At 38.6% G+C, this 23132-nt stretch overlaps 2 protein-coding genes across 2 annotated transcripts; one reads left to right on the top strand and one right to left on the bottom strand.

Moving 5' to 3' along the window:
- The first annotated feature begins 10439 nt into the window (after positions 1–10439).
- LOC139290629 (zymogen granule membrane protein 16-like) lies at positions 10440–13219 on the top strand. Its single transcript, XM_070912463.1, has 6 exons — positions 10440–10454; positions 10738–10819; positions 10972–11098; positions 11830–11929; positions 12286–12375; positions 12467–13219. The coding sequence occupies exons 2-6, from the start codon at positions 10768–10770 to the stop codon at positions 12620–12622; spliced, it is 525 nt and encodes a 174-aa protein (XP_070768564.1). The 5' UTR covers positions 10440–10454; positions 10738–10767; the 3' UTR covers positions 12623–13219.
- Positions 13220–13397: 178 nt separating this feature from the next.
- Positions 13398–16123, bottom strand: cmtm8b (CKLF-like MARVEL transmembrane domain containing 8b). Its single transcript, XM_070912577.1, has 4 exons — positions 15991–16123; positions 14471–14644; positions 14219–14338; positions 13398–13540 (listed from the first exon to the last, which is right to left on the bottom strand). The coding sequence occupies exons 1-4, from the start codon at positions 16120–16122 to the stop codon at positions 13454–13456; spliced, it is 513 nt and encodes a 170-aa protein (XP_070768678.1). The 5' UTR covers position 16123; the 3' UTR covers positions 13398–13453.
- Between the last annotated feature and the right edge of the window lie 7009 nt (positions 16124–23132).

Here is a 23132-nt window from a genome sequence, read left to right on the forward strand (position 1 = left end):
TAAAATGAATCCTCAGGAATACAACTTGGCTAATAATTGTGCACGCAGTGTAGAATTTCTGTTTTGTGCTTGCAAGTAGTCGACATAAACAGCGACACGGAAGACGAAACCGCAACTCGAGAACGTGGATGTTTGTATCGTGGGTTCAGTCTCAGTTTCAGAACCCTTACACCCCTAATAGTTTCATAGGAAAAGATAAATGACTGATAAATGAATTGCTCAGTCAGAGAATTATTAGAATTAGGCTCATGTGAACAGGTAAAGGTATCCTGCTTTTGTTCACAAGTAGAACCATGGAGCAAAGTTTTTACGAGTGGGTGCCCATTTTGTTTGTATCATGCATTGCGTGGGAGCATGAGGATGAAGCAACACACATTCCTGCTGTAGAAATATGGCTGCAAGGCAATGAATAAGACTGCTGGAAGGTAAACAAGAATGTTAACAATGCACGATTAAAAAAATCGAATAATCTGCCTTGCAAATGTTTTATGAGGAAGGAAAAGCATTCAACACATTTGTTAGACCTAAAGGATACAGACATACATACATTAATAAACTGGAATGTTGTAATCAGAAAATCTGTCATTATAACATTTTAGTATCTTATTATAGAAAAAGATACTATAATCAACATCCACAATGGATGTGATTTGATTTTTAATTATTATGTGAACGATCATAATAACAAAATTGTCACCCTAAAGATTTTATTTTTGAGTTTGTGCTTTAATCATATTTTATGAATCAAGTATTTGTCTTTACTGCAATATTTAGCTTTGTGTTTCTGGAGCGGGCATGAAGCCAACGTGAGGCAGTACAGAGGTCATCCAAAGTGACATGACCACAAGTTGAACACTGCGGGTGCATTGATTTCCAACTATCCAAAAGTCCATTAGGGGCTATTGCTGAAACTCACGAAGTGTATGCATGTGCGAGGTACAGGATGTCTGTGCTGAGTGTTGCGGGGGCATGCCTGCTTAGATTTAAACTGTTTATGAGTGTGTATTTATACATAAGTTAGCCTCATCTGTTTATGTGCTTGTGTACATGCATGCAAGTCAACAGTGTACGTGTCTTAATGATGATAAAACAGGACTGAACATTTGTCAATCAATTCAGAGAGTATGGCCACCACAGAGTTCACACAAAGGTTACATGTGAGAGTGTATCAGCTCGGGTGTTCTGCTCGGTTCGATTGGTTTTACATGTGAATTCTATTATACAAACCTATAACCTCAACTAAAAACAATCAAACCAATCACGATTTTCTCACGATTGTCGGTCTTTTCCCTCAAGATATTTTTTAGTGTTTTTTCGATTTGATTATATAAAATGCCAAAAACCCTAAATATTTCATACAGTTTTATGTGGCCTGTTTTCAAATGCATCATTGTGCATTTCACCCCACTTTATACAGTAAACTGGTGGCTTTGCTTCTTTCAGTGAAAAAGAGTATTTAAATAAAAACTTGTAGTATTCCACTATAATATTAAATACCTAGAGGAACTATCCTGGAGTCTAAGTACGGCTCTGACATGTTTGGTTCTTGATATCTAAATTATGTGTTTATAAGTGTTTCCATTACTTTATCCACTCCCTTTAGTTCAATCTTCCCCTGTTCAGTCAGACTTTTTCCACATTGCTGCTTGTTGGGATTTATTAGTGCACAAAGTCAGGTTAATGCTGTTATGCTTTTGTTCTTTTTTTGCCTGTCTGCTGAGAGGCCAAATCTCAGAGCTCACAAAAACTGGTTGAGACTAGATAACTCACTACTTTTGTACTGTGTGTGTGTGTGTGTGTGTGCGTGCGTGTGTGTGTGCGTGGGTGCGTGTTTCTGTCATAGGCTACATTTTAGGAGCAGAAAATACTCCAGCAATACAGAGCATTAACGTACCTGCTATACCTTGTAAACCTACATGACTACATATGGCATCAGTGTTCTTTCTCTCTCTTTATGTCTGATTCTGCTTTCCTTGGCTCTCACCCAGTTGCAACCCTTGCTGAGGTAACCTGCTTACTTAGCACTTTGTTCCCAGAGACATTTAACTTGAAATGCCATTTAGTGACACTGTGATGCAACGTGTGGCGCAGCAGGTAGTAAAGGACAGATTTAGGCCTGATGACAGTGTAATAGTTCTGACTCTGCTGTGTCAGTCAGGGTTAATCAGTGATGTTTCTGAGAGAGGAAGGTTTCCATTGACCCAGATAGAGGACAAGATGAAGTGTGGGAAAGATTGGTTAAGAAAGACCGCAAGTGAGCACTCCTCAACATGCTCAAGCAGAACCCAAAATGGGACTTCCTCTGCACCTGTGGCCTTGCTTCAAGGGAAATTTGAGTGGGTACAAGATGAAAGGACGGTTTAACCAAGGAAATGTGCGCAAATTCTTACTACATCCGCTTGAAACCCCCCCCCAAAAAAATCCTTCCTTTGTAGAATTAAACTAAAACCTGTTTTAGTAGCTAAAAGGTCAAAATAGGCAGCTGATGTCATTTAATTTACCAATGATTTCATGGAACTGTTAAACGTTGTTTGATTGACAATTCCATGACAAACCATATTACTGGACTAATATTACAAAGAAGCCGTTTTTTTAACTCTTATTTTAAGTCATGCTTGCGGCATGGCTCTACAGGTGTTTGTCAGTTGGCCCACCACTGAAAATCTACTATTGGATAGATTGCCATGAAATGAAATACAAATTAATGGTCCCCAGATGATGAATATCAATGACTTTGGTGATCCCCTGACTTTTACTCTAGTATTGTTGATCCTTAACAAAAAATACCGCAATTTTTCTGTTAGAAATGTAACTGGGGGCATGTTAGCATGCTGACGTTAGCATTTAGCTCAAAGCATTGCAGTACAGCCTCACAGAGCCGCTAACTGTCGCTAACTTGGCTCTTGACTGTTCGTCCTGTAAATGTGTCCCTAACATAGTTTGGTGGCAGTGTGTGGTTTATGTTTTTTCATATAGTTAACTTAAGCAAGATAGCAGTGACTGGCTCTCTCATCAAGTGCATAATGCCTGTATGAATATGCAGACAAGTTACGGTTGTTTCATTTACTATGTTTTATTAGAAATTAATAGAGAACCTTATCTGTCTCCAGGAGCAGTCACAGCTTATAAAACAAGTAATACTCACCATCGCTGTCATCACCTCTGAGATGGCTGTGGCCTGTATTAAAGAGTATGTTGTACCTTTGTCAAAATTTCAGATTAAGATAAAATAAAATAATCCTTTATTAATCCCTCGGCGGGGAAATTTGCAAAACATAAAGAAAGAAAGGTAAGGCAATTATACTGTATTGCACATAGAGAGATGTAGATATTGCACCATTTCTTATACATTTAGAAATATGTGGATTGTCCATTTCGGTGTGCGTGGTCTACTGGGAATTTAACAGACTCTGGTGGCCTGCAAAAACTCTCTCTCAGCAAACTGATCAACTGTCACTTCTGCACTTTAGACCAGAGCGGGCTTTACATAGTAACAGCCAAGGCCAGCATTATGGTCCCTGTCCATTTAGCTGTAGCTGTGCAGTCTACTATGGACTGCCGTAAAAGTAGACAGGTCTTTCTACGAATAGGTGACCCAGTTGTACAAGGTTGCATCAATTTACATTGTCATATAAAGTTGCTGTGAATATATAACTTTTTCACATATCGAAGCAACTCTCTTTGTCCGTCAAAGTTACTCACTCAATGCAGCAGAAGCCAAAATCCAACAATCAGTACAATTAATAAGGCCAGAAGAAAGTTTCTGAAAAAAGAAAAAAAAATCTTTCGGAGGGACTGGTGTGGGTGTGTTTTTTAGTTTTTTTTTATTTGTTTGGAAAAAGAATAGGAGGGGACTGAAATCTGACAGTCAGTTGCAAATCACTCCTCCTAAATAAGAAAGTTAGAACAATAAGTAGTTAAGTGGTGTTTTGTTTGTTTGTTTGTGTATAAATATCATAAATAATGCAAATGTACTGTACATATGTGCATGTCATAGGTGTTTGGGGTCTATGATCGGAGCAGCGCCGTGACCCATTTTAACTGTGACTCACAGCTTTAGAAACTTCGTAAATGAATCATCCCCAGGACTGCAGGTCTCTGTGTGGAAGATAAAAAGACCCACACAATCTGCATGCTAAGAATAGTTTAAATTTGTTATTTATCCAGTAAGACATGTGACCTGTGCCAAACAAAGTTCATTCATCCGAATTTTATTTTACACTTGAGGTTAAAAGTCAGTGTTGTCAGTGTCCTGCCACCTCTGCCTGTTCTGCTGTCATCTCACGTGTGTCGCGTTAACGATGCTGACATGATTTCTGTCCAAATTAAAGATCAGTGGCAGTAACCCGTTTCTGCTCTACACACAAAGACGATGCTGGCAGGCTGCAGTGTTGGTTCTCAGTTTAAAGTCATACATGTTTGAGAGGTACAGCATGTTTGTGTAAAGCCAACTAAGAGACATTTACAGAGGCTCAACAGTGTGGTCGCATCATTGCTTATCTATACAGAAGTCCTCTTGCATTGCAAAGTTCAGCCTTTCAGATTGAAATTGGATCTATTTCAATCTATTTCAGCAGAACTGACAATTAAGACATAAAATTAAACCAAAATGTTGTGCTGCAAGTTGTGCAAGACAAGAGTACAGACGTTTCTACGTGCAGAATCCGACATTGACTTAAACTGTTAATATTCTACCAAGCACATCTGAGATTGAAAAGATTAGCTGACGTGGCACTCCACGTGGTTTTGGGGACACTGTTATTAGCCCAAAATACATGATAAACACTGTATATTTCAGTCTCTCTTTAACTGAATATTTCACTTTTGATGTTGATCAACATCAAAATAATGCTGGATTTCACGTCAGTAAATTCACTTGAAAGGGCAGCTCCAGCAATTTTACAAATATACAATAAATTGTTGTATAATCTTTTTTTGTCTTTACAGATATAGAAACAGATATATTAATAGTAACAGTTAACTCCTAGGAATGAGGCACATTTATCCATGGACTCAGTGTGTACAAAAGCAGTTTTCCAGTGGAAGAGAGATAACTGACCAACACATTCAGGGTGTATCAACAAGTTTGGTAATGTGATTACTTAACCTGAACTGTGATGTTGTCTGCGCTGCTGTTAAGATTTTAAGATATGCTTTTAACTAAAGCACTGCATTTTAATGAGTAAATAAACAAATAAATAAAATGCATATAAAATGCGCACACAATGAGTTTAATGAATAAACATAACCATCAAACTGTGTTCAATCATATAGATTTTATATATGTATCACAAAATGATTCACTGCTTGAGGGTTTTCTTAGTAGTTCCACACATAAACATCTGAAGGACAGTGACATATGGGTCTCTCTAAGTTTAGGATATTGCCACAGAGTTTCAGGACGTATTTCAATCTGTTTCCCTAGGTTAAAAAAAAGATACTAAGTGTTTTGCAACAGCCAATCCCGTATGAGGAGTATATCCTGATGATGATGATGATGATGATGAACACTTTGAAGGGAAAGGTACAGGTTTAAGTTAGGCTGGGGGAGATAAAACGAAAGCGATATCCACCAGCGATAGACACAATACCAATAAGAAACTAACACTGTACCACACACATACACACACACACATCACACACACACACACTCTCACACACCTTGTTTAAAGTGGCTCCTTTCATATCTTCGACACCCATATGCCCTCTACGGTTTTATCCCCATTATGAAGCAGCTCAGCTCAGATGCAAGTTGGTCCTTAGACAGAAGAGACAGAAAAAACACCTGCAGTGCAAATCACTTATGTGACCGAGAGCAAGAAGACAAAATGTGAAAAAAAAAAAACAGCAAATTTAAAACTTAGAAACAATGAAGCATTTGTGAAATTGGAGAAGACAGAGTACACCTCCCATCACCACCTTGCTTCATGCTGTGGAGGTATATGACCTCCAAGAAGACGTCAAGTCCGTAAAACCCAGCTCCTGCAGAGAGCCAAAACTGCTGCGTGAAAAGTATCAATAGACACTGTGGTTTCTGTTGTATTGTTATGTCTTTTTGAAGTGATGTGTCAAAATAAAATGGTGGAATCAAACTTTTTTAATTTAATTCCTGCGGCAAACGTTGTAATCTAGATTTAGACCCCAAAGCAGGCAATTTGAAGTTTAAGTAAAAAGACAGTTTACGTTTGACAGGCTTAAAGCTGATATCATACAAACAACTCCACTGCAGCAAGGCACCAGCAACTAGTGAGGAACAACAGCAAAAAATACTGTTAGCTTGGACGATGTGACAAACTGCAGGGCAACACTGCTCTCTACTGTAGTATACACTGCATACTGCATGGCTCATTAATGGATCTTCAGAAGCTCAATGAAGGCATCTACTGGTGAAGGGGGGTATGACAGGACACAGTGAGTGAAGTAGAATACCATTTACCTTTCATCGTTCTTTCAAATGAAACAGGTTAGCTGGTTGCAGCCAAGTGCTCTATAATGACGGATACATGCCGTGCAGGTGATCATTCCAGGTGCAAACTATTTGGTGTTAAGAAGTGTTTCCAAAATGCTAACATAACTGTAAAGATTGTGTCACACTTTGAATAAAGGTTTTCTCAGATTTTATCACTACCTGACATCAAATAAATCAGAGCAGCATTTGGGGTCACTACGTTTCAACCGTGCTTGTCGGATGGTCGACCAGCTTCTGAAGTTCACAATATGGAAGGTGTGTTCAGGGGATTGTTGTAACAAGCAATTTACTGAGTTAGCAAAACATCTTAGCCTGGTAAAACCTGAAACCACACCTTTCCAGACTGTCCTCAGCAAAGTCATCTAGATAACATTTCAGCAATAAGCCCCACTGCTTTTTCTTAATAAATAAACTGAGCTAAGTGAACAGCATTTTCACTACCCAGTCATCTGTGTCATCAACATCGGGCATCGTTCATCTGACATTTAAATCCTACCTTCATCACTCACCTCCAACAAAATGGCATTTGTTGTGACAGACCACACGCCAGCCACAGTCCTTGGCACTGAGACGAATCTTGTCCTGTCATTTCATCACCTTCTTTCTGTACAAAAAATATGACAGAGGTTTGTAGTAATTATCTGGAATTAGCGTTTTTTAAACAACACGAAGGAGTGGTATGTGGCAATTCCCTTATTTCTGATTGATATGTTGTCTGTTGACACTGATACTAACTTGACACACAAAACAGTGGTGAGCTCCCTACCTCTAGGGGGTGCAGCCCTTTGACACCCACCCATGCGAGAGCTCAGTGTCGACTGAAACTGAAGGAAGTGACAGAAAAAGAGAAATCATCACCAGTGAAAGAAAAGTGGAGAATGCTGTAATCAAATGTAGCACTCTTGTAAAGTTTAAACTATTATTGTAAGCCTTTGAGGTCATTGTTTGGTTTCAAGTCATTTTTATTCACAACAACAACAGATAAGATAGATTTAATTGCATAGGAACCTGCATTCATTTCTAAACTGACTCACAGGCCGGTTGAGACACAAATAACCATTAGAGTAGACAACAAGTACTTTGTCAAGTATAAATACTTTGTTGTTTTTAATCCGCATTATGTCACCTCTGCTGGGAGGGGAAGTACACTACTAGATGTACACAAGATGTTTACAAGATATAATCATAATTTATTTCTGGTATGACAAGTTTCACTGTATTGTTATAAACATACAAATCTCTGACGGCAGACAGATGAGAACTACATTGGACAAAAATGTAAGACAAAAACAGAATAATAATAATAAAATATACAACAAATAAATTAATATTATCATTACTAACACCATTACCGGAACTATCATTCTAAAAGAAAACACATGTCATACTGCCATGCCATATCCACAAAGGGTTATAATGAGTGTATAATGGTAGATGTTATAAAAAGATTCAGAGCCAGTCATACTACTATTTCCCAACAGTGTGTAGAGCTTTAGACACATCACTGTCATTAAGGTCTGATGGTAGTGATTTAACAGATGCCCGAGCTATACTCCTTCAGGCAGTTTGTTCAGTGTTTGCAGGCCCGCATGGCAAAAGCCTTTTAAAATATTTGAGATGTAGCTAGATGGCAAACCAAATTTCTGTTACGCACAACTGTCATGGCCTATGTGCAAATGGACAATGCATACGTCGAGACAATGGTTTTGTCAAACTGGTTTCCCCCAAAGATGAAAAGGCCCACAAAGACGTCTGTATGCCACATAAAAAAACATAACCATCGGAGACTCTAAGTTTATTTCATTTTTCCCTCCTCAGCCGTGTGATAGGACCTCTTTGTGACTTTTAACCAAAGAAGAACATCAGCTGATAAAGAAATGATGGATGAATTTCTTTTTAGTCAGCCTTCTCCTTGGACCATTTCTAAAATGGTTTTTGAACTGTTCCTTCCCCTCTTTCCTGCTGGTGCACTTTGTGACCAACAGAGTGTGTTTCACGGTTGGTTTCATGACAGCAGGCTGGCCACTTCTGTGAGTCCACTCGTCAACTTTGCAGCGTCTGGCAGTGAGCTGATATTAATTAACAGACGGTTTGGCACTGTTTCACTCTTGTGGTTAGTGTTGCTTAGTGTTGGAATCAGTGGGGTGTGTTGATCTCCGGAAACCCAACCTCAAGACTTCCAGCATTCTCTCATGTCTGAGGTCAGGTATGTTTACAGTCATGCACTATTTCCTTGTTTTGGTCAATTGCACATCAGTATGGACAAAAATACCAGATGAAGGTAGGTAGGGTGTTATTTAATTATGCCATAGAGACGCAATGAAAAACACACTTTTATAACGCAAAACAAATGAATAAAATAAATCTGAAAAATCACCACTCGATTTTAGACAGTAAGACTGACCTTTGTTGACCTTACAGATGCCTTTTTGTAGATTTAATTCTTTTCTGATGGGCTCACAAAGAAGTTTAGTGTGGTAGAAATATATTATTGATTTATCATAAAACATTATGATTCGGGCCAGTATGTTTTTACATAGTAATACATTGCCATTGATGTATCATTCTTTACAGTTCATTCATTGCTTGTTGTTGCAAGGCCAAGTCGAAAGGCAGGAAGATTTGTTGAGAAATTTCTCCACACCAGTATTAAGCGTGCGTGATGATACTTTACATTATTTTATAGGAATGGCTATTCCAGCAGAACCAGTTGAAACAATGCCATGGAACTTCACACTCATGTAATTTCCTGGTTTTGTGACACTGAAAAAAGTCACATGTTGAGGGCATGTCTCAACGTATCAACTCAGGAGAAGTCTTGAGTGAATTCTATTATTTGTCAATTACTTCCTGGTTTGACAAACATTAAAATTAATTTGAATTGAATTTATTTAAATGAAATGACATGAAGGATTGTGTCATACATTAGTGAAAGGTCATTTAAAAGCATGTTTCTGACAGAAACTCTACGTTTTGACATTCCAGCCTTTAACTTTACTTTTAAATGGCTTTGAATATATTGGAGACCATTTTGTGGAGAAAAAAAACAGATTTGCCTTTTCTGACACACCTTTGGGTTTGGATCCAGATCCAGCTATTCACGGGTTTGTTTATCCAATAATAATGCAGAACCAGAACTGTGATAAACAAAAGACATCTGTAATTCTGTTGTCTTAATATTTTTTGTTTGTTTTTATAAAATTTTATTTTTGCAGGGAAGTCCCGGCACATGAGTCGGCACCAACAAAGAAATTCTGTTTACAAAACAGTCTCACCTCGAGGTCCATTTATTAGCTATTCTTGAGCTTTCAATCATATCACATGATCTTTATCTGCAGATAGAGTTAACTCAGTTTAAGGTCTTCTTGTCCATGCTGTTTCCAAGGTTGGGAATGAACTTTGAAACTTCACTTTCAAGCTAACATGGACGAGAAGTCCATGTTCAAGTGCTCATACAAAATGGAAATTCTAACATCTACATTTCCATGACAATTGGGAAAACTCTATCTGCTAATGAAGATCATGTGATATGATCAAAAGCTCCGGAATAGCTACTAAATGGACCTTGAGGTGAGATTGCCTTGCCAACTACTTTTCCAAGGTCAATGAACTTTGAAATTCTCTTTTAGTGACTGAAACTGAATCATTCAATCAACCAATGGGGTAGTAAATTATGAGACCCAGATTAATGAAAGATGGAGTACGAACTGGATGAAGGCAGTGAAGCACAAATGCAGTAGATCCAGTATGAGTGTGGTGCAAAATTTGTTGCTGAAGTTAGTGACAATGATTTTCTCTTCCTGGTTCAATTTCGAATTCCCAGAGCCGCTTGTTAGCTAAATAAAAACAGGTGTGCTATTGTTTAGCTGTTGGAGGCTGTCAAGTAGGAATGTTAGGGTGTGTGTGGTGGAGGAGGGAGGTATACATATATAAGTGCCAGTGTCACAGTGTCAGCTCAGGACGCAAGCTACTTTCAGGAGGTCAGGTGAGTTTGACCATCTGTGTCTCCAGGTTTTAACTATGTGGGTCGTAACTTACAATGGACCAACTTTAATAGCATATTACTGTGGCTACGTGCACTGATTATTTCAATTCTAATAATTTTATTATTATTTACACTGACTTTAGATCATGTAGAGATTGTTGAGTTACTGCTTCTAAAAACAAATGTCAGATTGGTTTGGTGTCTAAAGAAATGTATGAAGCTGTTGGTAATTATATGATGATGATGATGATGATGATGTTTAATGAATTGGTTTCTGATCCAGTGTTGTCTCTGGACGCCTTCACACACCAGAATGTTTGCCTTCCTGTTCTTTGCCGTGCTCTGCGCCAGCTGCCTCGCTAAACGTAAGAAGTTAACCCATCTTGTTGAGTTCTTCTTACACAAACATTTATCTTCGAATATGATTTTTGGATATAAATGATCATAAGTCAAGTTGAGTCAAGAAGCAGTAGCTAACTCTTGTCCTTCACATAATAATTATTTTTCCCCTCTCCAGCTGCCTTGGTGCACTACTCCTATTCTCGTGCTGTTGGAGGTGGTAGCGGCACTTCCTTTTCCACAGAAGGTCAGGGAAGGATCACAGCAGTCAGGGTCTGGGAGACATCCAACTCTTACATCACTGGGTCAGTCTCTGCTTCTTTGTGTCCAGGTGTGACTGTATGGAAATTATTAGGGGGGAGAGGGGGTCAAAAAAGGGGGAGCGTTATTTATTTTTTTGTTTTAGCTGAATGGAGGGTGGTTTTCAGAAGCAGGCATGGGTCATTTACTATTTTCTTACCCAAGATTTATATTTTATTTCAGAATTCCCTTGAGCTGCACAGAGCCAGTAGCCAGTGCGTTCAGTCACTAACGGTGGTAATAACTGTTCAGTTAGTAGCTCTTGGTTCATAAAAAGGGTGGCTGGAACATTTGATAAATACACTATTCTATGTTCCTTATATTACCTAATATGCAATTTGGTGGATATTGAAACTGAAAATGATTGTTCCATTAACAAGTTTAAAATTTAAAATTTTCAATTCTTTATGCACCTTAAATTTCTATGATTAAATGAGTTGTACCAATTCAACGCTGTTATATTTTGAGATGTTAGTGGATAGGGTATTTTCTAACTCAAAAGGAGGGTCTATTGAAAGTTTTAATAAATCTGGGGTTCAACCAACCTCCAGATGGTGTTTATCACTACCGCTTTCTTTGCATTTTCTCTATTGTCTACTTGTTCTTGAACAATTCAGCTATATTATAACTGTGCCTTATGTTTTCCATCTTTCATTTACTGCCCTCATGTCTTCTTTCATACACCATATTTGGTGTTTAACAGTGTGTTTCCTCTCTCCTGTGTCTGTCCTCGCAGTCTCCAACTGCGGTACGATTACCTTTGGTCTCCAAAGATTGGTCGCAGTTACGGCACTACGCAAGAGCTGAACCTGTTTGAAGGAGAAGTCATTGTTCAGGTCAGACATTTCATTGATACTGAAATATTAGTTTGGTGTTGTTCCAGGTCTGATAAGACCCTGGTGCCTCAGAAAAGATAATACAATGTAATTTATTTCACTAATAATTGAAACCATCTAAATGTAATATTTATTGACATATAGAAATTTAATGGATATATTTTCTAGTTATATACAAATATTTTATTATACAAGTACAAGAAATAGTAGTAGTAGCATTTTTCCTTTAAATGTACTGTACTTTGTATTACACTATATTCATCTATCATTATGTATGAAATGCATAAGTGATTTACTTATTAAGGACTAACCACATGTAACAACTGTGTAAATGTGCTCTCACTGTCATGTTTCAGGTCTCTGGTAAATACCACACCAACTTCATCTATCAGCTGATATTTGCGACCTCCATGGGGCGCTCTCTGATCGTCGGCCAGCCAACACGGGTCTTTATATTACCATTACCTTTTTCTATTTGTTACAATTATCAGCACTTATACTCATGGTGATGTATTAACATTTGTTGCTTGGTTACAGAACTCCTTTAACTTCTACCCAATCCACAAGGACGCAGAGCTCAGAATGCTGAGTGGCCGCGCCACCACTAGTGGGATTACTTCACTGGCAGCTCACTGGGGAGTGGTCTTCATGGAGGAAGGCAACAGCACCGACATTAGCATGACGAATCACTGAAAAAGTGATAATGATAATCCAATAGTGATAAATAATCGTAAAGTTGTGAATGATCAACCTGTGCGTTTCCATGTGCACACGGGGTAATATTATACCACTTCTGCCTCTGGAAAATTACAGAACATTATTTTTGAAATGTTTGTGACCTTGTGTGGTGCAGTTAAACCCACAGGATCTACCAAACATGTACATTATAGCCTTAATAGTTTTTCATGTATCAGATGAAGGGGCTTTTATTAAAAGCATTTTGCACATCAGCAGCATTGAAGGAATCAAAGCAGTGATTTATCACACTTAATCAAAGTCACATGTATTTTGAGGAATGATAGCTGTAAGGATAACAAAAGATTGTACAAATGTCTAAATTATTTTTATTTCTGCTTATTTTTATTATTATGAAATGTTCAATCTGAGCCATATTAAATTCTCTTGAATGCAACTGTTCGATTTGGAGTTTTTCATAAAACAACAAAATAAAAGTGACATCTGAAAAACATTTAAGGCAGAGAAGAAAATAAGGCCGACTCTGGTCTTCTATTCTATCACACAAAGTATATGTACTCAATGTTCTTTTTTGTATGTCCTGTGTCTCTCCTTTTTCCCACACCAGAGACAAAGTGCACTTCAATTTATGTGAAATTAAAAGTTACTGGGTGCCAAATTGTAGACAGCTGACACTACAGTTCATGCAACTTCAAACATACAACAGCAAACATGCTAAAAATTTGTCATTGTATAATTCTGCTCTGTCAGATGTTTTCAAAATGTCCACAAAAACTGTCTGCCTGCCAAAAATATGACAATGTTTCCTTCAAAAAGCAAGTAACGAGACTATTGTCCCTCTTCTGCGGTTTTCCAGGCACGGTAGCTCAGGTAACTGCTTCCTGCATAGCACAGTGTGGTGAGACATGCAAAGAACTGAAAAGTGTGAAAGGTGGAGGGAAGATGAGGGAAAAAAGAATAGAGAGGGACATGGAAACAATGAGAAGGAGTAAAGATTAATTTTAATATCTTAAAAGCATAATTTACTCATTATCCACTCACTCCAAGTCAAAGCACTGGTGAGATTTGTGTGTCCACATAACACACAGCAAATGCATTCACAGTACCTGGCAGCCAACTCTAAAACAACTGACGTGGCTGGTAATTGTCATGTTTTCGAAACCAACTTTAGAAATAACAAAATGAACCCTGAAACTACAGTAGTCCATTGCTATTAACTGACTGGTCTCTTGTGAGTCTCCTTACTTGATGGAAGTGCAATACTAACTCGCTGACGTGAACCTCCAGGTTCAAGTTTATTGAGTCTAAAAATATAAGAAGCAGCTTTGAAACCCACTATGTGTATTTGTGCACAAATCCTAGATTGCACTGCACATGTGGTTGTTGTAATATTCCCAATTTTCTTTTGAAAACTTCTTTTGAAGCAGCCTGCATGTCAGTTGTCTTTCTGACACAGAGCTGCTCTTGTCTTGTTGAGTGTAATGTGGACATACAAACTTCACTGATGGTTTTGATATAGGTGGATAACAACAAAAACGTTATTTTTGGATGAACATTTCCCTCAACAGATCATATTGACAGGAGCGTTCTTACTGCTGATGCTGCCCAGCAGTTGTAGTTGTGTCGCCCCCTAGTGGCCTGGTTGATTGAGTGAGCATCTACGACTGCTGTCACCAGGTACAGAGCCGTGGCAACACAGTTCAAACACAGCGACTAGACGAAAGAAAGATACAAATATAAAGGAAAAGCAGTCAGACCATTCTGTTAAAACACAAAGCAGAAAACAGAACTTAGTGAACCAGACTGCTTCTATGGTGTGTGTATGTTTAGGTGTGTGCGTGTTACCAGTATAGTCCAGGGGACCTGTGGTATCCTGTTGTGGGCTCCAGTGAGGTAAATTATAAACAGACAAACGGTCAGAATCCAGCACAAGATGGCAACAAACATCACCCAGCAGAGAGCAGGCAGATGAAAATACTCTGTACCCCCGACCAGAATCCACACCAACATACCACACACCTGGGGGAGAGGAGAGGAATTCAAGACCGTAAGATACTTCTTGATTTACTTCTCAGTGAAAGAAGGAAATAAAAAGTAAAGAGATGCAAAATATAACTAGAAACAAGAGAAGAGACAAGCGAGGTATGACACATGTTTTTTGGTGTGTTTTTCCACTGACCAAAGCATATTGATTTTATCTATCTGAACGGAGTGAAGAAAATAGGCACAGTTGTTCTCTCTATGAAATATTGAGAATAAATACAGGTCAAAGCTTCAAACCCTCATTGATCACACCAGATAAATCTTTTAAAGTCATGAAAAGGAGATAGCTATGGGGCATGAAATGTAGCATTTTCATGAACTTTGCCAATAGGAAATTCAAATAACAAAAAAAACATAACAAAAAATAAGTGTTTCATGTCAGTGGTTAAAAAGCCTACTGTGCTATTCATTTGTTGTTCCATGAGTAATTTCCAAGTACTCAACATGCCCCATCTCCACTGAATCACTGAGTAACTACATCTCTTTCCTCCCAACACTACTCCAAACCCACCCTTCCTGTTCCACAACAAAAGATTCCTGCATGAATTTCATATCACAGGAAAAAAAGGTTTTCTGGTGTGAAACACAACTGTAAGCAAAGTTGGTTTCTTTTAAAATGAAATATCTTATAGGTTACCAATTTAACATCATGATCTGCAGAGTTACTGAGATGTTTCACTGCACCAGTCAATTAATTTAACCCCAAAGACAGAATTTGCAGTTAAATTCATTTTCAGGATGTAATTTTCATTGTTTTAACAGCATCTAATGTATCTATGATTTCAAGTTATGCTAATAAAGTACATATGATCCCACAATCTGTCTTATACCTTGTTGCAATCAGATTATCCAACTGGCAGCCAGCCAGACTGTATTTACAGAAAGGCTGTCCTGACTTTTTCCCTCAGCTGATTTGAAAAGGAAGAGACACAATGAGGGCGAGGAAGGAGGAAGAGTTGATTTGCTTGGTGTGTTTTTGGTTAACTTCCTATTTTCATAGAAAAATAGTTTCTTAGTTTTTCTTAAACTCTACTTTACTCTCTCTACTCTAAACTGTAGTCTAAAGAATGCCACAAAAATCTATTTAAGCTGTTATTACTCTTATGAATTTCAGATCCAATATATAGAAAAAATGAAAAATGAATTTCATAACTGTAACATACTTTTAAGGTCTCTCATAAATATTGATTGCCACTTTCTGACTGATGAATGATTATCAAATGTATGTAATGTATCAGTTGCTCCAAAAGTACCGTCTTATCATCAGCTCTGTTGTGATCATCTTCAACACTGAACATCTTAAAATCCATATTCACACTTACTATCTCAGCCAGGAGAAGCAGTCCCTTGGCAGTCGTGGTGAAGCGCTGGTCAAAGGCCAAGGTGGAGGTTGAGATGTTGCATTCAGGTACAGAGGGAGTCCTGCGGGCCGACACCACAGCGGCTCTCTCCATGGTGCACTGCCGCAGACAGTCTGTGTGCTTTCAGTAGGGTTGTCGCTGTTGCAGAGGAAGTTGTGTTCCTGTCCCAGAATCTGACAAGGACACCCCTCATGAATCAAGAAGAAATGTTCTCTGTTGGGTATTTAAAAAGTCAACAAATTTACACTGTAGAGGTGGTTGATTGGTTAATTAGATAGAAAGAAAGATAGTTATCTGCTTGTTTTATTGCTCTTCCACTGCTTTTCTTTCATTCTGTTATTGTGTGGTCAAATTATAAAAGCTTTGTTGGAGCCATGATGCTACATTACACATTTGAACTGGCACAGAGGTGACAATAAAAAGGACAGTCCCTTCAGAGGTATTCATGGCTTAAGGCAAGAAGAGGAGCGCTGTATGTAATCTACTTCAGATACATGATAAATGATGCCGATAGACAAGAGGAAGAGTTGGGGTCTGTGTGAGGGACCAGAGTAGAGCTGCTTATAGTTTTGCATGTTTTAGCCCTTAAACTACAATTATTGATTATTTAGGTTGACATTCTACATTCCAGGATGTCGTTGTATTCAGCAACACTGTGAAAATCAATTTGCAGAGATTCAGTCTTGCTTCAGTTAGGTAATCTACCACAATGAACAATTCATTTCTGTGGTGCATTTAAGGATGCTGCAATATCTAAGAGAAGGAGGGGCTGCTGAAACAGAATGGCAACATTAGAAAGAAAAATCCCAGAAGAAAAACAAGGACATGGTTATGGTTTAAAGGGTAATGTGAATATACTAATCTTGCTCTAATAAACCAGGGTGGGTGATGAAGCATCCTTGAAGACACCAGCAGGGAACATTTTCAAAAAATATCCCGCCCATACCTGCATTACCATTAACAATAATGTGGCTTTGACATGAAAATATGGGCAACAAATATACATTGTGATGTATTAAGTATTTTAGGGTTTTATCTGCAAATTCATCGGCTTCTGTGAAATGAAGTGAAACCGATGGAGATCAATTTAAAGATCCCCTTTGTGGTTTTGACTTCAGAAAATACTCATTATAATTTGTGTCTGATATGGTTATTCCACAGAAAAGTTCAATTACCTTGTTAAAGATTCTTAAAATTATATCTATTCCTTGTCCCTCATTAAAAATCCAGAATCTATGAATATGCAAATATTGTTCAATTCAAAAGTTGAAGCACTGGATACAAGATCTCTGCTATTTCACTGAAGTGTCCATTCTCTGCGTATGTCGAAAAATGATAATGATAACAATAAAAAACAAAAATAATAATAATGTGCACTGACGGGTTTAAAGGTACCATGTTGTAGAAAGTAAGATTCCCATGTCTTGTTTGATTATAAAACAGCTCTAGGTGCTGTATAAATACTGTGAAAGTATCAAAACACTCAGTCCACAAAGAAATGCACACAGCACATAAAGAGTAAATATACAGAGCTGATATGAGCACAAAATCCACAATATGTCACAAAATCCTGCTAATATGTTCATGTGTTAAACTGAGATTTCAGGTGAGCAAAACATTTTTTTGGGGGGGGGGGCTTTAAGGTGGAAATCTTGCTGAGACCTTGTTGCTGTGTTAATTAATTTCTGACCACTAAGAGAGAAGAAAGATTTTTGGCCAAATTAAACCCTGTGTTCTGTCAAGTGTGCCCCTGGTGCAGTGCAGCTATGGAGGCAGGGAGTGGCTTTGACCACTGGGGGGCAGTAGTTACACATGGAAAAAAAGTTAACTTTACTTCAGAGGAAACGGCAAAGTATAGGGACAAAAGATGCAGTATGCGCTGGGCTGGTTAACAGTCGCCACTGAAAGCATGTAGGTTGCTGTTTTCACTAGTTTGTTTTTTGTTGTTAATCAGGAGAAGGGCAGCACGACAGTCATGATAACGTGATGATTACTGATTACCTGAATGCTTCTTCCCTACAGAGGCAGGTGTGCATCAGGCCTGCCTGCATTACACAGATGACTGAGTGTTTCATTGCATGGACATTTATAACTGTGCATGTCTGTGCTGATGGTGGTCTTTTTCCTCATAACAGAACAGAGTAGAAGAAATTAGACAAACAAATATATAACAAATATTTAATCAGTGGGTTTACATGTTTCACGGCTCCGGCAGCAGTTCCCCCTGTAGGCAATGCTGGCTTTAACTCTGATTGGATGGACTGAAACGACCAGGTGACTATAAATTCTGTCTTATTACAAAAATACATAATGGCATTGAAACAAGCTTTTTGAGTGAATAAAAAGCAGCTCTCCCTCCTCGTCAACACATGCAAACAGATAGAACAATAACCTTTACATTACAGTGCCTTGTGGTGTTCTGCTGCAGTCATTAGCCTGGACCATGTCTGACTGGATATTTTACATGCTTTATCTTATGCTCCCTGATAGACTCTGCCCTGCTGAGCACATTCTGCTCTGTACAGCCATATATCCACTGCAGCAGTCTGTACTCTGCATTACTCTCTCTCTCCATTTACTGAACCAGCAGGCCAGCTTTTCATGACTTCCTTGTGCCAGTCAGCGGCTACATGTAGCCAATACAATAAAAGTAAAAAAATAAATTGCCAATCAAATGACCGTTTCTGGATATGGGATTGGCAGCCTGCACCCAGAGACATTTGTCTTTCTTCAAGACCAATAGATTTTCTATACGAGCTGTCACAGCTAATTATCACAGCAGGACTGGGGTCATTTCACTTTCATTCTATTAATTAAAAATGGAAACACGATCTCAATGTCATTTACTAATGTCGGAGCACATTCTTAATTAATTCTTGACAGATTGAACGTGACCACCTTCAGAAAGTTGTAGGTTTCACTCGTTTAGGAATTCCCTTTGTCAGGCTCTGTACATCGTAGTCTATTTTATGTATGTCTTCTTGTTTGGAAAGTTAATTATTGATGTAATTCCTCAATAAACTCAACGAAAAGCGAAAAAAAGTTTTTTGGTTTTATTGAAAATCCTCTTTTGTTTTACATTTTTGTGTGGAATATATTCTGGAGTAGATAATCAGTGGCTTTTATGATGGATTTTATTTAATTTATTATCATATTTATGAGTTCTATCCCAAATATATAGTATAATGTAATATAGTGTTTTGGTCTGACATGGATACCTGGATGTATTTGTATTCGTACTAATGAATGGGGAACATTCCCATTTGTTATGGGTGTCCAGTAAAGTGCGCTTTCAGTCCTACACTTGCTCATCTTATTTAACACACATTAAGCAAGCTTTTTAACGAAGGTGTGCTCCGTAAAATGTGCTACCAACACAGTATCTGTACTGGACGTATGAATAATGGAAGCCACTTGTCGATGTGCTCACATTAGAGTGGACTCGGCTCGGGCAAACCGTGATGATGATGTGATCAATTGGAGTTGCTCTGAATTTATTTGAGAGCTTTCTTACTCATTGAATACATCTCCATCTTCCTCTCCTACTCCTTTCTTCTCCTTTTCTTCCTGCTTCACCCACTGTGAAGCTTTGTGACTCTTCTTTTTACATAGGTATTCATCTGGTTATTCATCACTATTTGTCTCCACAGTAGCCGTCTTAACAACACGGTTCAGTTTACCATTAATCACTTGTGGCATGTGCTAAACTACTCACTAAAATGAACAGTGATGAAGAACTGGCTGCTTGAATGGGAATCTTTTGGCTGACTGAAGTCATATTTTCAAGTTTAAAGAAATGTAGACATGGATAGAGATGTTTTGTAAAATGACCCAAGGATTTGATATGTGAATTGGAGTAAAACCTTTTGATACCCGCAGATCCTCTCATCACTGATGAACATCCAGGTGTTAGTGGGATGGATCATATCATTGAATATCTGGTGGATGTAGCCAGCATGATCTCACATAGTGCTAATCATAATTAGTAGCAGTACAGCAGGCTTTTCCACCCATCAATAACCTAGTGCCTCCTGTAGTAGCCGCTTTCTTAGATTCTCCAAAGTAATTATTATGCTTTCTTGTCTCAGTAGCTCAATTAAAATTGAGTTTCTCCTTTAATTCCCTGAAATACCACAAAGGCGTAGAAGCACACAGGTGATTAATGGTTATTTCCCTGAATTTGTAATGTTTTTCTCTGCAGATTTGCACACACACACATGCTCATCCCCTTGGCCTTATATGAGATGTTTAACTAAAGATAACAATAGTAATAATAATTAAGATAAATGAAGATTTCACTTTGGCCTGTTCATGTTATTGTTAACCATAGAATTTGTGTTATCAGCTGACTTTGTATGATCCAAGTAGGAAATTAGGAAACAACAGCAAACAAACACGATACACTATCAGGACTTAAGAGTAAGATCAATTTAGTGCAACGTGATGCTGTAGTATTTCACTTCCTTTGCGTTGATTCAGTTCATTTAAATTGAATTAAAGTGAACCCAGGCCTACAGTTATCAAGTCTAATAATCATCATCTCGGAGTGATTTTATTGAAAAACAGAAAATAAAATGAATATGATTGGTTTTTCCCAGACTCCAGAGGGAATTATGCAATAGACTTTCACTTTATACCTTCTTTTCTGAGAGTGTGGAGAGAAACTGAGCGAGGTATCACATCTCTGCTGGAAATGACAGAGCTTTTATTTTGTTTCCCTCCCCTACCCTCCCATCCTCCAAATGTTTCTTTACATCCTCGCCATTGTCTTCATCGCTACACTCTATTTACTCCTCTGTCTTTCCCTCTAATTCTCTCTGCCCTGTTCTGTCTTCTTCTTCTTCATGGTGTGTGTTTAGATTCTGCTGCTGTGACACAAAGCCTCACCCCTGTGTCTCACACACACACACACACACACACACACACATATACACACACACACACACTGCACTATTTACTGAAACTGTACATGCTAAGATGTAAATAACCTGAACTCGGCCTGAACCTCCCATCCCCTCTACACACACACACACACACACACACACACACTAATAAATGTGTGCAAGCCCAGATGCTGCACTGTAATTGGCCACTGTGGCTTCCTGCTGTGGTGAAGATATTTTTAATGCACACGCTTAAAGACACACACTCTAATCCTTGCCTCTGCAACATCTGCCACATCCCCCAACACATGTGCTGGTTAAATGCAACCACACACACACACACACACACACACACACACACACACACACACACACATATACTCACATCATGCATCGGTGTCACCATACAGGCAGCCCCTCCCTGTTTAACCACCAGCTCTGACATCAGATCTAAATAAAATGATGCGGTTGTTCACCGAAAGGCACAACCTCGCCCTCTGAGACTTCTGCTGCTGTTTTTTCATCTTCAGCAGTGTTTCCCTTGGATTGTTTTCTTGGCTGTGTGGAGAAGCCTCAGGAACAGTGTTTGTATCATGTGACACTAATCATTTCCACTTAAACTTGTAGTGCGAGTAAGTAAACATTATTCCAAAAAGTACATTTGTCTAGTGACAACAACATCCATCAGAGCCAAATATTTCTTGAAACATGTGGGCTGGGGGACACCAACTATTCTCATTTCAGTCTTATGTCAGTCTTGACATCTTTACATTTCTTTCTGTGTTGCTCTCTCACCTGCATTTTGTCTTCTTATACTTATCTTCCTTTGTCCTCAACTTTAGCTGAATTTTCACCATCAGCCTTGTTAACATCAGCTTGTTGCTCAAAGGTCAGAAGGGACTATATAGTGTTGCTGCCCATATTTGTTGGGCTGAAATAAAACCTGTGATGTTAAACTTGCCGGGAGCTATTTGAGGTTGGAGTGCAGTACAAAATAATAAATACATGCACCTAATTAGGGAATAGTTGAGGAGAAGCCGTGGCTGCTCTTCACCTTGTCGACTACCAGAGTGAGCTGATATTGTTTCAAATGGATGCCATTGTCATTTTATCATCGATAGGCAGTTATATTGGTTTAATGTCCATTGACTCTATATATATATATATATATATATTGTTATATATTGTTATATATATACAATATTATATATATATTGTTTAAATTATATGATAACCTTCTAATAACCTTCTAATATTTGTAATGTACCTTATGTTTTTGAAATGTGACCTGAAATTGCAGGATTTCTTTTTCAGCTTTGTTTATTTATTTATTGATTGATTTTATCAAATAACATTGAACTGACAGCTTTCACTCAGAAACCACGGTATAAACGGTCATATTCACTGACGGGAGATAAATGTATATATAATCTCTTCATATATATATTATCATATTGTCCACCCATAGCAGCTGGTAAGACTTTCTAAATCCTGCACATACAGGCTATGGTCTAAATGTTGGTAATTTGGGGATTTTTTTCTCTAAGTAGTATATAAGGGAAGCTTTGACTTCTAAAAGATTTGTTAGATTTTTGGTAATATTATGGAACATGAGAAAGCCGAGAGGCAGTACTGCTTTGTCCAGGTTGAGGGAGGGATCGGCCCTCCATCTCTCCACGAGCATTTACTATCTACTAACCTTACTAGTTAAGAGAGACAGAGGGAGGGAGGGAGGGAGGGGAGAGGGGGTGAGCAAAGAGAGAGAGAGAAAGCGATGGATGTATCAAACAGCAGCCCCCTGCTGAGCGGGGAATGGAAAAGCTGCTGGCACCAACATGAATATTTCAGCAGCAGATAGCTACATCTCTCTGTACCCCCCCCCCCCCCCCCCCCCCCCTCCCGTCTGTCTCTCACCTTTTCCTTCTCTCCACATCCCTCCCTCTTAACCCTCCACCACCCCCACCCACTGCTTCTCTCCCTTTACTCTCTTGTGGAGTGGACAGTGATAATGAGGGGAGTGATGGAGAGAGTGAGACAGAGAGAGAGACAGACCTGCTCGGACTGAATTCTGGGTAGCGGAATCAGAAAATGGCTCCTGAATGTAAATCTGGGAAAGCAGCAGCAGCAGCAGAGTGTTGCCTCAACTTGGCTGCTTCACCAACCCCCCCCCCACCACCACCACCCCCAGCTCGACGCTTGTGATGGTTTGGCCCAGGGTAG

The sequence above is a fragment of the Enoplosus armatus genome, chromosome 9, assembly GCF_043641665.1.
Source record: "Enoplosus armatus isolate fEnoArm2 chromosome 9, fEnoArm2.hap1, whole genome shotgun sequence".
In the NCBI taxonomy this organism is placed as follows: domain Eukaryota; kingdom Metazoa; phylum Chordata; class Actinopteri; order Centrarchiformes; family Enoplosidae; genus Enoplosus; species Enoplosus armatus.

What these genes read in the sequence shown, in the direction of transcription:
- LOC139290629 (XM_070912463.1), top strand. Translation starts at nt 10,768, where the DNA reads ATGTTTGCCTTCCTGTTCTTTGCCGTGCTCTGCGCCAGCTGCCTCGCT. An exon ending in CGCCAGCTGCCTCGCTAAAC is followed by an intron (nt 10,820 to 10,971) that starts GTAAGAAGTTAA and finishes TCCCCTCTCCAG; the next exon opens with CTGCCTTGGTGCACTACTCC. An exon ending in TCCAACTCTTACATCACTGG is followed by an intron (nt 11,099 to 11,829) that starts GTCAGTCTCTGC and finishes CTGTCCTCGCAG; the next exon opens with TCTCCAACTGCGGTACGATT.
- cmtm8b (XM_070912577.1), bottom strand. Translation starts at nt 16,122, where the DNA reads ATGGAGAGAGCCGCTGTGGTGTCGGCCCGCAGGACTCCCTCTGTACCT. An exon ending in AGGTCCCCTGGACTATACTG is followed by an intron (nt 14,339 to 14,470) that starts GTAACACGCACA and finishes TCTTTCGTCTAG; the next exon opens with TCGCTGTGTTTGAACTGTGT. An exon ending in ACTGCTGGGCAGCATCAGCA is followed by an intron (nt 13,541 to 14,218) that starts GTAAGAACGCTC and finishes CACACTTTTCAG; the next exon opens with TTCTTTGCATGTCTCACCAC.